This window comes from Bos indicus x Bos taurus, chromosome 21 (assembly GCF_003369695.1).
Source record: "Bos indicus x Bos taurus breed Angus x Brahman F1 hybrid chromosome 21, Bos_hybrid_MaternalHap_v2.0, whole genome shotgun sequence".
In the NCBI taxonomy this organism is placed as follows: domain Eukaryota; kingdom Metazoa; phylum Chordata; class Mammalia; order Artiodactyla; family Bovidae; genus Bos; species Bos indicus x Bos taurus.
Genome location: NC_040096.1, coordinates 31,329,653 through 31,345,211, shown reverse-complemented (window position 1 = coordinate 31,345,211; position 15,559 = coordinate 31,329,653). Strand labels below are relative to the sequence as shown.

General features: G+C 37.4%; 1 protein-coding gene across 7 annotated transcripts in view; it reads left to right on the top strand.

Moving 5' to 3' along the window:
- NRG4 (neuregulin 4) overlaps positions 1-15,559 on the top strand; it is a 117,724-nt gene that overhangs the window by 45,406 nt on the left and 56,759 nt on the right. For all 7 annotated transcript variants that reach the window (XR_003507449.1, XR_003507445.1, XR_003507446.1 and 4 more), the window contains 2 exons: positions 1,259-1,324; positions 3,950-4,043. Coding sequence is in view for 1 of the 7 variants with exons in the window: in XM_027521509.1 (XP_027377310.1) it covers positions 1,315-1,324; positions 3,950-4,043 (104 nt within the window). In the remaining 6 variants the exon portion in view is untranslated. The remainder of the gene's footprint in view (positions 1-1,258; positions 1,325-3,949; positions 4,044-15,559) is intronic.

Here is a 15,559-nt window from a genome sequence, read left to right as displayed (position 1 = left end):
AAGCCTGTTTCTTTAGAAAAAGAAACTCATACAATGAGCCAGTGATTATTTCAAATTAAATAGGTTTAATTTCTGTCTTTCTCTCTCTCACTGCTTGTCTGTTTAAGAGTGACTTGCTTTGAAAGAAGATCTTGCTTATTACACCTGTGTTAATAGGAAGTTGTTGATTGAGATTTCTGTTACAAAAGTTTTTCTCCTTCAGTCAGGAGTAAGTTAAGTGTCTTTTATAAAATGAAATTGAGAGCATATAATCATAATGTAAGTATAAATCTATCATCTTTGCAAATGTCTTTTGGAATTCCTTTGTTTCTGTTAAAGCAGATAACTTCATACATAACTCCTTTGTTTTGCCAGATGCCAGATATTTTTCAAAAGAAAGGCACATGTAGATTGGTAAATGTAATATGTAATCTACAGTAAATTTAAAAGTACTTTTATAAAAATTTTAAAGGTTCTGTAGAAATGCAAACCTTTTGGTCATTTTTAATAAACTGAAAAATTGAAAGTTGTTCTTTTGAAAAGTCAAATTAGAAATAGGCTTTATGAGAAAGTTAAAATGTCAATTTCAAGTCACTCATTTTTACTTATTATCTCATATTTTTCATATAGAAACTCATATAGTATACTACTAAATTAACATAGTTTATTGGGCTTCCCTGATAGCTCAGTTGGTAAAGAATCTGCCTGCAACGCAGGAGACCCCTGTTTGATTCCTGGGTTGGGAAGATCTGCTGGAGAAGGGATAGGCTACCCACTCCAGTATTCTTGGGCTTCCCTTGAGGCTCAGCCGGTAAAGATACTGTCTGCAATGTGGGAGACCTGGGTTTGATCCCTGGTTTGGGAAGATCCCCTGGTGGAGGACATGGCCCACTGCAGTAATCTCACCTAGAGAATTCCATGGACTGTATAGTCCATGGGGTCACAAAGAGTTGGACACAACTGAGCGACTTTCATTTTCATTAAAAGTAAAACATTAGACTTTTCTTTAGAGAGAGATTTAAGATTGCATTATATTATTTAGGCAGTGATTTGTATCTAGTGCATTTATACTATTTATTGATCTTTTAGTTTCACCTGTTCAGACTTTTTTATTGATATATAAGTATCTAAAAATATAGATCTTCTAACCAAAGAATTTAGTCCCTAGCCTATAAATGCCTAATTATTTTCATCATTTAAAAGAATATTATTGTTACGATATTTGAAATTTTGTAATGCTATCAAAAGAGGATAATTTTTCCTGAATTATTAATTTTAGGTGCTGTTTTTCAACCCTAAACTTTCAGCCAAGAATGAAACTATTTAGAAGTTAAGATGACAACAGGTAATTTCTTGTAAGTTTATACTTTTGTCAATGTGTGTCAAAAAATTTATATCATAGAAATAGAAACAAAAAAGAAATGTATATCAACACAAGACTGTATTTTTTCCATCTAAAATTATCCTAGAAATGTGAAATATCTTGGTTTTGAAAGACCTTGCTTTATAACATGGAACTATTTTATTTAGACCTGTAGTTTTAGACCTACATTTTATCGCTTTTTACAAACTAATTCTGGTGTACTCTAAATCTGCTATCAGCTTTACAAATAAGTAAATGAAATCAGAATACAAATAGATTCAGAGATAGTGATTCAGGTTAGATGAGTATTCCTTACTGATAAAATCCGAGATGTTGAGTCATAACTGGTTGTGATGCTATTAAAAACAAGGACATTAATTTCAGCTACAGAAATCATTCTGTGATAAAGTTGACACTCCACCCTCAATGGAAAACCGTATGTGATGATGTCCATGATTCTAACGTAATGTAATGTCAACTGGGATTTTATTTGTTAGCCAGATTATTCCTGGAAAATTGTTAGAATTATCTTATAAAAAGTTGTTTTGAAAAAAAGAAAAAAGTTGTCTTGTTGTAAAGAAGCTTCAGTTCAGTTCAGTTCATTTACTCAGTCGTATTCGACTCTTTGCGACCCCATGGACTGTAGCACACCAGGCTTCCCTGTCCATCACCAACTCCGAGTTTACTCAAACTCATGTTCATTATGTTAGTGACATCCAACCATCTCATCCTCTGTCATCGCCTTCTCCTCCCGCCTTCAGTCTTTCCCAGCATCAGAGTCTTTTCCAATGAGTCAGTTCTTTGCATCAGGTGGCCAAAGTATTGGAGTTTCAGCTTCATTATCAGTCCTTCCAATGAATATTCAGGACTGATTTCCTTTAGTAAAGAAGCATAACATTGTGTAAAAAAGAAAAAAATTAGAAGATTAGTTCTGGTTGGTTTACTTTCCTTTTTTCCACTTAAATTCTTTGTAAGTTCTGTTTTCCTCTTTACATTTTTATACTTTTATAATTGTAATGTGAGGGTGAAACAATTTAAAATAAAAGAAAAGTTCAAATTCTTACAGTGAAGACATCTGGTTCGATAGTAATTATATCTTAAGGATATTAATATCTTAGTGGCAAATAAATACTAAATAACTTTTTTTAAATTAGTGTGCTTTTTTTAAAATGCCAAATTGGAACAATGCCATTTTCTTCTTCACATAAGATTCTATGTCACTTTCTGCACAGAAATGATCAGGAACCAACAAAGTTCAATTTTAAAGCAATGTATTAAATAATTTCCCCTTCAGGATCAAAAGATAAAGCATTCAGCAATTGACTTTTCTAATCATAAATAGTAGTCTATAGTAGTATAACTCAATGAGTAACTATAAAGACATATTTAAAGTATATAGTATATATAATACACACAGGAGATATGTTATAATGTTATAACATATGTTATACATATACATATATGTTATACATATATGTTATACATATACATATATGTTATATAACATATAATGTTACAACATTATAACATATCTCCTGTGTTTATTTCTAAGTTTTTCTATATAATGGTTTTGGGGGGATTTTTTTTCAAAGAATGAGTGAAGAGGTAGAGTCTGGAAGGGAGGGATAGGTACCAAGAAAGAAAGGGAAGGCAGAGAAAGAAGCATAACAGAAAGGTCAAAGATAAAGAAGGAAGAAAGGAGGGAGAAAGAGGAGAAAAAGGAAGAGAGACACGGAAATTTATTTTCTTAATATTCCAAAGTTTTTTGCTGTATCCCATATGGTGGTATTACTGTTTTCAGTTTTACTGAGGACTTGAAGTATGTCTTTATAGTTACTAGCTATTACCTAATGTCCCCTTGCAAATCAAAACCTAATAAAATATTTTTGTTTTTTGATGTTAGAATTGTCATATATAGAAATGCTTAAAGATGATTTTGAACATTAGAATTTATTTAATAATCTAAATTTTTTTTCCCACAGCAATTTCAGGCTTTAATGTATCCGAAACCTTAAAGGAAAAATAGGAAACCAAGTATACTATTGGGACAGAACTCTAAGCGAAGCTGTACTGAATGAGAAAAGCCACTATTCATTTTAAGATACTGGTCTTCTCCTTTTAATCTATTATATCGTTTAGTAGCTAAATTGTGTCCAACTCTTTCCTGAACCCATGGACTGTAGCCCACCCAGCTTCTCTGTCCATGGAATTTTCTAGGCAACAATACTGGAGTGGGTTGCCGTTTTTTTTCTCCAGGGAATCTTCCTAACTCAGGATAACCCGCGACTCCTGTGTTAGCCGGTAGATTCTTCACCACTGAGCCACCAGGGAAGCCCTTGATATATTATAGAGAGTCCCTATGTCTGCAATACAGTTTTAAACTCCATTGTAATTAATGGCCATATCCTTAAGACAGATTAATTTCTTTCCCTCAAAGAGATAGAAGTCCCTGCTTATCAAATAAGGAATAAGACTAAGTCCTTCATTTTAAGAAACAATTCTTTATTCTAATTTTTAGAATTACTACTTCAATCTAAGATATTTAGTCCTTTTCCTTATTTTATTAGAAAAACTATAATTTGTCTTTTATTTATGTATATGTTTTAGATCACGAAGAGCCCTGTGGTCCTAGTCACAGGTCATTCTGCTTGAATGGAGGACTTTGTTATGTGATACCTACTATTCCCAGCCCGTTTTGTAGGTGAGTAAAATGGGCTGGGGGAGAGGGTAATTTTATTTTTCACTATCTACTCACTTCTTTAAGAAGTGATAAATATTGAATAAAGAATGTGAGATGAAAAAGGGCAAGGAACACTTCATATCTATATAAATATTTATAGATAAATATTTATCTATATAAATATGAAGTGTTCCTTGCCCTTTTTCATCTCACATTCTTTATTCAGTATTTATCACTCCTTGAAGAAGTGGAAAAGAATTATGGTTTAAAAAAACAAAGCAAAGTGGCAAATCATCTCAAAAGCATTTATTTTGAAAATTTGTAGTGGTAGTTTCCAGTCTATTAGTATTTTTTAATAATCCGTTTTAGTAAACTCTCTACAATTTTAGCAAATTAGGGAAGACAGTCTATACTTAACATTCTGGCAAAACAGCTAGAGAATTCACGAATGTAAGAAAACACACCATGAGATATTTTGCTTTGATTTAGAATATATAAGTACATGATAACTGTGTTGGTACCAAAACTTCATTTGATATATTAAATTGAAAATGAAGAGTTAAGTTTTTCTAACAGTGGGAGCAAATTTTGAAAAGAAAGGATCTTAGTTTTTATTGTTTTAAAAGAATATGATTCACTTTGGGAGTATAGTTATAGCCAGTGGTTAATAAAAGACTTGAAAACAGTACTTGTATAGCTGACTTTATGTGAGTTTGGTTGAATAGGATTAAAGGGGGTTACAATAAGCCTCTTTTAATATGTGAACTAACAACATGGTACTACCAGTACTGTTCCTAGGTTTTAGCAGAGCTGACATCCAAAGATATTTTGTGGCATGTGTGTCAATTACTCTGTTTTTGTTATTTAACTGAAATGAGAGAGAGAGAATCTAGATTTAAGACCATATTAAATAAAGGAATAGGAAAGTGAAATTTTCAGAAAAAGAGAAGAATGTTGGGATTTAGTGTGGAGGAGGAGAGACAGAGAAATAACCTTATAATTATCTCAGGGAGTTTTTAGAAGTTTTCATGGAAGGAATAGTGACTGACTATTTTTAAAAATAGGTATTTTTTTCCTCTTAGGTGAAAAAATAAGGGGATAAAGGAACAAATTAACAATTATTTCTCACCCTCCAGATGCTTTACATTAGATTACATTTTAAATCCATTTACTGAAATATAATTTATGTATGATAAACAACATTCATGTAAGTGCATTAACTGATGAATTTTGACTAATGTTTATACCTGTGAAACCACCACCACCACGAAATACAGAATATTTCCACTATCCCCTCAAATTTCTTTACTGACCATATTCTTTATTTACATTTCCATGTTTCATTCTCAGAAAAACCTTAGAGAAAAGGTGGAGAGGAGACCTAAGGAAATAGAAAAATAAGGAGAAAATGAAAAATTGACTGTATACTAACTGTCTGTTATATTGCACTGAGTAAGTGGAAAGAAAGAGTTAAAGAGTATTGAAATATGGAAAGTCATTGAAATGGGAAGAAATCTAGTGTTTTAGTTCAGGCTACTATAGCAAAATACCATAGACTGAGTGGCTTATGAAAAACAAAAATTTATTTCTTATAGTTCTAAAGGCCAGAAGTCTGAGATCAGGGTGCCAGCCTGGATGCTTTCTGGTTTGCAGATGTACCTGGGTAGAACTTTTGACTGGCAGGTTTATTGTCAGGAAGAGCTGGTAAGGAGCCAGCTATCAGACTGCAGAGACAACATATGATAGAATGAGGAGGACCTTCCTCTAGGTGTAAGCAAATTACAAACCACAGGCCAGATTGTTTTTTGTTTGACCCTTGACTTAAGGTTTTTTTTTTCTTTGCTTTTTAAAGGGTTATAAAACATATTCAGAAAATTATGGAAGATTATGCCATGCATGGCAGGAAGAGAGAGTTCACTAGAGCCTCTTTTATAAGGTTGCTAATCCCATTCATGAGGGATTCCATCCTCATGACTTAATCACCTCCCAAAGCCTCTACCTTCTAATACTATCATATTGGGGTTATGAAATTCAACATAAGATTTTTTTGGGGGACACAGATGTTTAGCCCATAGAACTTAGGTTGTCACTCTGCTTTTGCATTTTATATAGATGCATTTTTAGTTTATTTTTAAAGAGTGACTAATGAAAGAGAATGGGCTGCTTTGCTGGGAACTCATGCCAGGCTTAAGAATCTATCTGATTTCTTCCTAATTTCAGACTTTAATAGTGGTAGTAATTGAGGAGAAGTTGAAACCATGCCCCACGATTCATAATGGCTAGGAAGGAAGCAAGGTCACCATGTTGCGTGATCACAGGAGATTCTTTGAGATTAGCACTTGCTGCACAGTGTACAAGGTATATCCTGGAGTTATTAAACATACTGAAAGAAGGTGAAGTCAGGAGGAACAAAAGGCACCTTGAGCAAAAAGGAAGAAATATAGTGACTAAGAGTTCAGTGAAACTGAATGGCAGATAAGTTTAAAATCATATTTTGTAAAAATAATTGCCTTCTAATAATTTTAGGACCATTTTTCTAATACAGTCCTATAGGCTATATTGCCTATATGTAAAGGCAAACTCATTTCCCATCCCAACTCATTCTATTTCCTGCATTCCCTATTTCTGACAATCCAACCACCTTGTCACTCACTGATTCTTCTTTAACTGTCATTGAAGTCTTGTCTGGTTGTCAGGTCAAAATTCTGCCTTTGCTGTAGGTCTCTCATCTTTCTAGCCCCCTGTGTTCTTACAATCATTGTGTTAGCTCATACCTTCTTAATCCCTGATTTGTCTATAGAAATGGTTTCCTAGCCAATTTTCTTGGACCCTAATTCTCATCACTGCTTCTGCTAAAATAAAACTTCAGTGACAACCTTCATACCTACCCATCTGCCACAGATACCATGAAGTTTCACCTTTTGCCATAGCTTTTAGAGACATCTACTGTTTGCCCCCAAACCACCTTTGTGATCTTCTATTCTTCCTTGGTCTGAGTTCTACCTTGCACAATTTACTATTTATGTTAGACACATTTTGCATTTTCTCACCCTTCCTTTTCTTCCTGTCTGTTGGCATCTCACTCCAGAATACTTGCCTGGGAAGTCCCATGGACAGAGGAGCCTGGCAGACTACAGTTCATAGAGTCACAAAGAGTAGAACTTGACTTGCGACCGAGTACAAACACATGTGCATATTCAAATCCTACTTGTATTTCAAGGTTGCCTCCTTCCTAATCACTCACCTCATCACAAATCAAAATTAATATCCTCCTCTCTGTACAGAGAAATGTGTGGAATTTATTGCCTTGTATTTTGTATCACATATATACTCACTTTCTTTATTCTACAATAAATATCCCCCATCATTCTTATCATTTAGGAAATTGCCTTGCCCATGATAGATGACAGTTTAAATAATTGTTGATTCATCTCTGAATCAGTGGTCAGTATATTTTTCTTGTGTGAAATATATAAGTAAATTAATAAAATACTTAGAAATACTACAATGGCAATAAACAAATAGGCTTTACAAATTTAATTTACTCTTTCTTACACATTGGTCTTTTTCTTCTGTCTCTCTCTCTTTTTTTTTTTCTTCTTATTTGGACTTTCAAACCAGCATCCTCTGGTTTTTCTCATGTAGTTTCTTTATTTGCTTATTTAGCACAGTGATCTTCCTTTTTTAAGCTAATATTTTAAAGTTGAGGACTACATGGTATGAGTTTGTTAGTGTTGAGATTTGCTCTAGAGCCTGATTCACGTACAGAATTTTAAATGGTCTGTGTCTGCGAAAGAAGATTGTGGATTCTTTAATCGACAGATGTCAAGATTTATGTATACACTTAAATCAGGCTTGTTATAATGTGCTGTTCAAATCTCTCATATCCTTAATAATCTTATCTTCATGATTTATCAGTAATTAAAGGGGACAGGGAGGCCTGGTGTGCTGCGATTCATGGGGTCGCAAAGAATTGGACACAACTGAGCGACTGAACTGAACTGAAAGGATTATGTCCAAATTTCTCACTAATTTTGGATTTTTAATACCATGATTTCTGTTAATTTTTGCTGAATGTATTTCAGGCAGTGTTATTAAGCATATATTAATTTAGAATGGTTATGTCTTCTGGGGGTGTGTGTGTGTGTGTGTGTGTGTGTGTAGTCATGTCCAACTTTTTGCGACCCCATGGACTGCAGCCTGCCAGGCTCCTCTGTCCATGGGATTTTCCAGGCAAGAATACTAGAGTAGGTTGCCATTTTCTCTTCCAGGTCTTCTGATGAAGTGTCCTTTTTTATCATGATATAGTGACCTTCTTCATCACTAATATTTTTTGTCTTAAAATCTATTTAACTGACATTAGTGTGTTACACTAGCCTTCCTGTTTTGGTACTTGACTCGTATACATTTTTCTTTCAATTTTACAGTGTGTGTCTATAAACACATACAGTTAGTTGAACTTCACCTTTTCTGTCTTTACTGGAATGATTGAGTTTTATTTTTCCATCCTACATTCTGTTTATTTTCATTGACATGTCTTAAAATTAATGAAAAGAACAGAAAAAAATATTAGAATAAATAGTACATAATGAGTGTAAGTGTTATTTTGAAACTTGTGCTTCAGATGTGTCAGTGTGCATGTGTTTGGAGTCACATATACTATTTTTTGATTCAGTGGCTCAATATTGTTATTTTTTTAATTGATGGTGGTATAGTCGCTAAGTCTTGTCTAACTCTTGCAACCACATGGACTGTAACCCCCCAGTTAAGAATACTGGAATAGATTGCCTTTTCTTTCTCTAGGGGATCTTCCAGACCCAGGGATTGAACCCAGGTCTCCTGTACTGTGGGCGCTTTCTTTACCAACTGAGCCACCAGGGAAACCCTATTTTTTTTTTAATTGGAGTATAGTTAATTTATAATGTTGTGTTACTTTCTGTTGTATAGCACAGTGAATCAATTATATATATTTCCCCACTTTTTTAGACTCATTTCCCACATGGGTCATTACATAGTACTGAGTAGAGTTCCATTGGGCTCTATATGCACGCTCAGTCACTTCAGTTGTGTCCTACTCTTTGCGACCCTATGGACTGTAGCCCATGAGGCTCTCTGTACGTGGGATTCTGTAGGCAAGGATACTGGAGTGGGTTGCTGTGCCCTCCTCAAGGGAATCTTCCTGACTCAAGGTTTGAACTAGAGTCTCTTGCGACTCTTGCATTGCAGGCAGATTCTTTACCCACTGAGCCACCTGGAAGGCCCCTATGCTATACAGTAGGTCATTATTAATATTTATTTATTTTATATATGGGCTTCCTTGGTAGCTCAGCTGGTAAAGAATCTGCCTGCAGAGCAGGAGATCCCGGTTTGATTCCTGGGGTGGGAAGATCCCTTGGAGAAGGGTAGGCTACCCACTCCAGTATTCTTGGGCTTCCCTGGTGGCTCAGCTGGTAAAGAATCTGCCTGCGATGTGGGAGACGTGGGTTCGATCCCTGGGTCAGGAAGATCCCCCAGAGGAAGGCATGGCAACCCACTCCAGTATTCTTGCCTGGAGAATCCCCATGGACTGAGGAGTCTGGCAGACTACAGTCCATGGGGTTGCAGAGTTAGACACAACTGAGCGACTAAGCACTGCACAGCATTTTCTATGTGGTAATGTATATATTATTGTTGTTGTTCAGTTGCTAAGTTGGGTCCAACTGTTTGTGACCCTATGGACTGTAGAATGCCAGGCTTCTCTGTCCTTCACTAACTTCCAGAATTTGCTCAAATTCATGTCCATTGAGTCAGTGATGCTAACAATTTCACCCTCTGCAGCCTCCTTCTTTTACCTTCAGTCGTTCCCAGCATCAGAGTCTTTTTCAATGAGTTGGCTTTTGGCATCACATGGCCAAAGTATTGGCGCTTCAGCTTCAGCATCAGTGCTTCCAGTGAGTAGTCAAGAATTGACTGGTGTGAACTCTTTGCAGTCCAAAGGACTCTCAAGAGTCTTTTCCAGCACAGTTCAAAAGTGTGTATATGTTATGCCCTTTTCCTCTTGCCCTCAATCTTTCCTAACATCAGGGTCTTTTCCAGTGAGTCAGTTCTTCACATCAGGTGGCCAAAGTATCGGAGCTTCAGCTTTAACATCAGTCCTTCCAATGAATATTCAGGGTTGATTTCCTTTAGGATTGACTGCTTTGATCTCCTTGCTGTCCAAGACACTCTCAAGAGTCTTCTCCAGCACCACAGTTCAAAAGCATCAATTCTTTGGTGCTCAGCCTCCTTTATGGTCCAACTCTCACATCCATACATGACTACTGGAAAAACCATAGCTTTGACTATACAGACCTTTGTCAGCAAAGTGATGTCTCTGCTTTTTAATACACTGTCTAGGTTCTTCTTAGCTTTTCTTCCAAGGAGCAAGTATCTTTTAATTTTGTGGCTGTAGTCACCATCCACAGTGATTTTGGAGCCTGAAAATGAAATCTGACAGTTTCCACTTTTTTCCCATCTATTTGCCATGAAGTGATGTGATCGAACCCCATGATCTTCGTTTTTTGAATATTGAGTTTTAAACCAGCTTTTTCACTCTCCTTTTTCACCTTCATCAAAAGGCTCTTTAGTTCCTCTTTGATTTCTGCCATTAGGGTGGTATCATCTGCATATCTGAGGTTGTTGATAATTTCTCCTGGCAGTATTGATTCTAGCTTGTGAAGTCATCTAGCCCAGCATTTTGCATGATGTACCCTGCATATAAGTTAAATAAGCAGGGTGACAGTATATAGCCTTGAAATACTCCTTTCCCAATTTTGAACCAGTCCTTTTTTCCATGTCCAGTTCTAACTATTGCTTCTTGACCTGCAAACAGATTTCTCAGGAGGCAGGTAAGGTGGTCTGGTATTCCCATATCTTCAGAAATATTCCATAGTTTGTTGTGATCCATACAGTAAAAGGCTTTAGTGTAGTCAATGAAACAGAAGTAGATGTTTTTTTGGAATTCCCTTGCTTTTTCTATGATCCAACGGATGTTGGCAATTTGATCTCTGTTTCCTCTGACTTTTCTAAATCTAGCTTATACATCTGGAAGTTCTTGGTTCACATAGGGCTGAAGCCTAGCCTGAAAGAGTTTGAGCATAATCTTGCTAGCACATGAAATGAGTGCAATTGTGCGGTAGTTTGAGCATTGTTTGGCGTTGCCTTTCTTTGGTATTGGAATAAAAGCTGACCTTTTCCAGTCCTGAGGCCACTGCTGAGTTTTCCAAATTTGCTGGCATATTGAGTACAGCACTTTAACAGCATCATCTTTTAGGATTTTAACTAGCTCAGCTGGAATTCCATCAGCTCCACTAACTTTGTTCATAGCCACATTTCCTAAGGCCCACTTGACCTCACACTCCAGGATGTCTGGCTCTAGGTGAGTGATCACACCACTGTGGTTATCTGGGTCATTAAGAGCTTTTTTGTACAGTTCTGTGTATTCTTGCCACCTCTTCTTAATCCCTCTGTTCTGTTAAGTCCTTGCTATTTTGTCCTTTATTGTGCCTTCTTTGCATGAAATGCTCCCTTTGTATCTCCAATTTTCTTAAAGAGATCTCTGGTCTTTCCCATTCTGTTGTTTTCCTCTGTTTCTTTGCATTGTTCACTTAAAAAGGATTTCTTATTTCTCCTTTCTATTCTCTGGAACTCTGCATTCAATTGGGTTTATCTTTCCCTTTCTACTTTACCTTTCACTTCTCTTCTTTTCTCAGCTATTTGTAAGGCCTCCTCAGACAACCGCTTTGCCTCCCTGCATTTCTTTTTCTTGAGGATGGTGTTGGTCACCACGTCCTGTACAGTGTTACAAACCTCTGTCCATAGTTCTTCAGGCACTCTTATCGGATCTAATCCCTTGAATCTAGTCATCACCTCTACTGTATAATCATAAGAGATTTGATTTAGGTCATATGAATGACCTAGTGGTTTTCCCTACTTTCTTCAGTTTGAGCCTGAATTTTATAATAAAGAGTTCATGATCTGAGCCACAGTCAGCTCCCGGTCTTGTTTTTGCTGACTGTATAGAGCTTTTCCATCTTTGGCTGCAAAGACTGTAATCAATTTGATTTCGGTATTGACCACCTGGAAATGTCCATGTGTAGAGTCGCCTCTTGTGTTGTTGGAAGAGGGTATTTGCTATGACCAATGCATCAATGCATTCTCTTGCCAAAACTCTGTTAGCTTCTGCCCTGCTTTATTTTGTGCTCCAAGGCCAAGCAAGACTCTTACTCCAGGTATCTCTTGACTTCCTACTTTTGCATTCCAGTCCTCTATGATGAAAAGGGCATCTTTTTTGGTGTTAGTTCTAGAAGGTCTTGTAGGTCTTCATAGAATCGTTCAACTTCATCTTCTTCAGCATCAGTGGTTGGGGCATAGACTTGAAATACTGTGATGTTGAATGGTTTGCCTTGGAAACCAATACAGGTCATTTCTGTCATTTTTGAGATTGTAACCAAGTACTGCATTTCAGACTCTTTTGTTGACTATAAAGGGCTTCACCATTCCTTCTAAGGGATTCTTGTCCACAGTAGTAGATATAGTGGTCATCTGAATTAAATCCACCCATTCCCATCCATTTTAGTTCACTGATTCCAAAAATGTCAATGTTCACTCTTGCCATCTCCTGTCCATGAATTCACCTTGATTCATGGACCTAACGTTCCAGGTTCCTATGCAATGTTATTCTCTTATTACCTTTTAAACATCTGAAAAGTCTGTATCTATAGTGATGGTCACCTTTTAATTTCTGATGTAAATGTTTTGTGTTTTTTCTTTTTTTCCTAGAGGTTTATTTATTATTTTTTTAACACCAGTTTTAAGCTTTGTTGATTTTTCTCAATTGCGTTTTTGTTTCCTATTTCACTGATTTTTTTTTTCCAGTGAAACTTGTAAATTAGTAATTTACCTCAGTCCCCATCCAAATCACATAACTTCATATCAGTTCAGCCCTTAGCCTGAGCCTCATGACCAGTTGTTTTTATGTAGGATAAATCAAAGATAGTAGTCAACTTTTTCCATCTAACATTATCTCATAAATGCTTTTTTTTAATTGCCTTATCTCTTGGTGCCATTTCTAATGAAGTATGGTTGACATTGGAGAAGGCAATGGCACCCCGCTCTAGTACTCTTGCTTGGAAAATCCCATGGACGGAGGAGCCTGGTAGGCTGCAGTCCATGGGGTCGCTAAGAGTCAGACACGACTGAGTGACTTCACTTTCACTTTTCACTTTCATGCATTGGAGAAGGAAATGGCAACCCACTCCAGTGTTCTTGCCTGGAGAATCCCAGGGATGGGGGAGCCTGGTGGGCTGCCGTCTATGGGGTCACACAGAGTTGGACACGACTGAAGCGACTTAGCATAGCATAGCATAGCATGGTTGACATGCAACATTCCATTCATTTCAGATGTATAGCATAATGATTTGACATTCATATGCATGAATGTCTGTGTCCTTAAGTTAGGGAAGTTTCAGTCATTGTTTCTTTGAATAAGCTTTCTGCTCCTTTTTCTCTTGCTCTTCTTCTGAGACCCCTGTAATGTAAATTTTATTGTATTTGATGCTGTCCCATTGGTCCTTTAAGCTGTCTTCTCTTTTTAAAATCTTTTTTTCGTTTGTTTTCCTGCTCTGTTTTGCTGAGTTCTGTTGCCTGGAAAATCCCATGGATGGAGGAGCCTGGTAGGCTGCAGTCCATGGGGTCGCTAAGAGTCGGACACGACTAAGCGACTTCACTTTCATGCATTGAAGAAGGAAAATGGCAACCCACTCCAGTGTTCTTGCCTGGAGAATCCCATGGACGGAGAAGCCTGGTGGGCTGCCATCTATGGAGTCGCACAGAGTCGGATACGACTGAAGCGACTTAGCAGCAGCAGCAGCACAGAGTGTCCTATACCCTAGAACACTGATTCTTTCTCCTTAATCTAGTCTGGTGTTGAACCCCTCTAGTATATTTTTTTTCGGAGAAGGCAGTGGCACCCCACTCCAGTACTCTTGCCTGGAAAATCCCATGGGTGGAGGAGCCTGGTGGGCTGCAGTCCATGGGGTCGGGAAGAGTCGAACACCACTGAGTGACTTCACTTCCACTTTTCACTTTCATGCATTGGAGAAGGAAATGGCAACCCATTCCAGTGTTCTTGCCTGGAGAATCCCAGGGACAGGGGAGCCTGGTGGGCTGCCGTCTATGGGATCGCAGAGTCTGACATGACTGAAGTGACGCAGCAGCAGCAGTGTATTTTTTTAGTTCATTTATTGTGTTCTTCAGCTCTCTGACTTCTGTTTGGTACTTTCTTATATTTTCTTTTTCTTTGTTGAAGTTATCTCTGTGTTTATCCTTTCTTCTTCCAAGTTTGGTGTCTTTATAACTATTACTTTTAACTGTTTATTAGGTAAATGACTTTTCACTTAGGCCATTAAGTGACTTTTCACTTAAATACCATTTCACTTAGGTTTTTTGTTTTTTGTTTTCCTGGAGTTCAGCTTATTCTTTCATTTGGAACATATCCCTCTGTTTCCTCATTTTGCTTGACTCTGTATTTGTTTCTATGTATTAGGCAAGATAGCTCTCTCTCCCAATTTTGAAGGAGTGGCCTTGTGTAGGAGATGAACCTTATTGTTTAACTTTGCCCTGGATCTTTATTGTCTCTTCAGCTGCCTTGCTGTTGTTTCAGACCTGTGAGGCTTGAAACGCATTCCCCTCTGGCCAACAGAGCCTGACAGTCAAGGGGCATCCCCCCTGGGGAGAGGGCTCCACATGACTACTGGTTCTGGCAGGGCCTAGGGAGAAGCACTGGCAATGGGACACTTGCCTGTCACCTCTGCCAGGTTAGTGCCTGCATTTATTTCTTATAAATTACTTAAGGATATTTCCTGACACATAGTGAACAATCAACCAATATCTGTGGAATGAATAAGCAGCTCTGTATATATGGAGTGAAGTTCTCGTTTCAGTTTTTTTCTTAGGGTAACTTTCCGGGCCTGGAAAGAACAGTCATAGAGCATATGTTCTTGCCTGGGAAATCCCATGGACAGAGGAGCCTGGTGGGATACAGTCTTTGGGGTTGCAAAAGAATTGGACAGGACTTAGCGACTACATAAGAACAACAATGTAACAACATATTTTCATAGCAGACAGTGTTGAGTTTTGTTTAAGAACGCAGGGTCTAGACTTCAGCATAGCTGTGAGACTGTCTTTGCCCATACAAGCTGTATGCTTGTGGACTATTTGCCTCACTTCTTTGACTCACATTTGAAATTGAAGAAACAAACTCCTCTTGCCCAAAGATGTTATGAAAAATTTAAGCACAAGTAAATGGCAACCCACTCCAGTGTTCTTGCCTGGAGAATCCCAGGGACAGGGGAGCCTGGTGGGCTGCCGTCTGTGGGGTCGCACAGTGTCGAACACGACTAAAGCGACTTAGCAGCAGCAGCAGCATTGGCTAACATCTGCTCGTTATTTCTTTTTTGCACTTTCTTTGGGTTTGATTTTCTCTTCATCCTTAAGCTCTTTGAACTCATCATTGGATG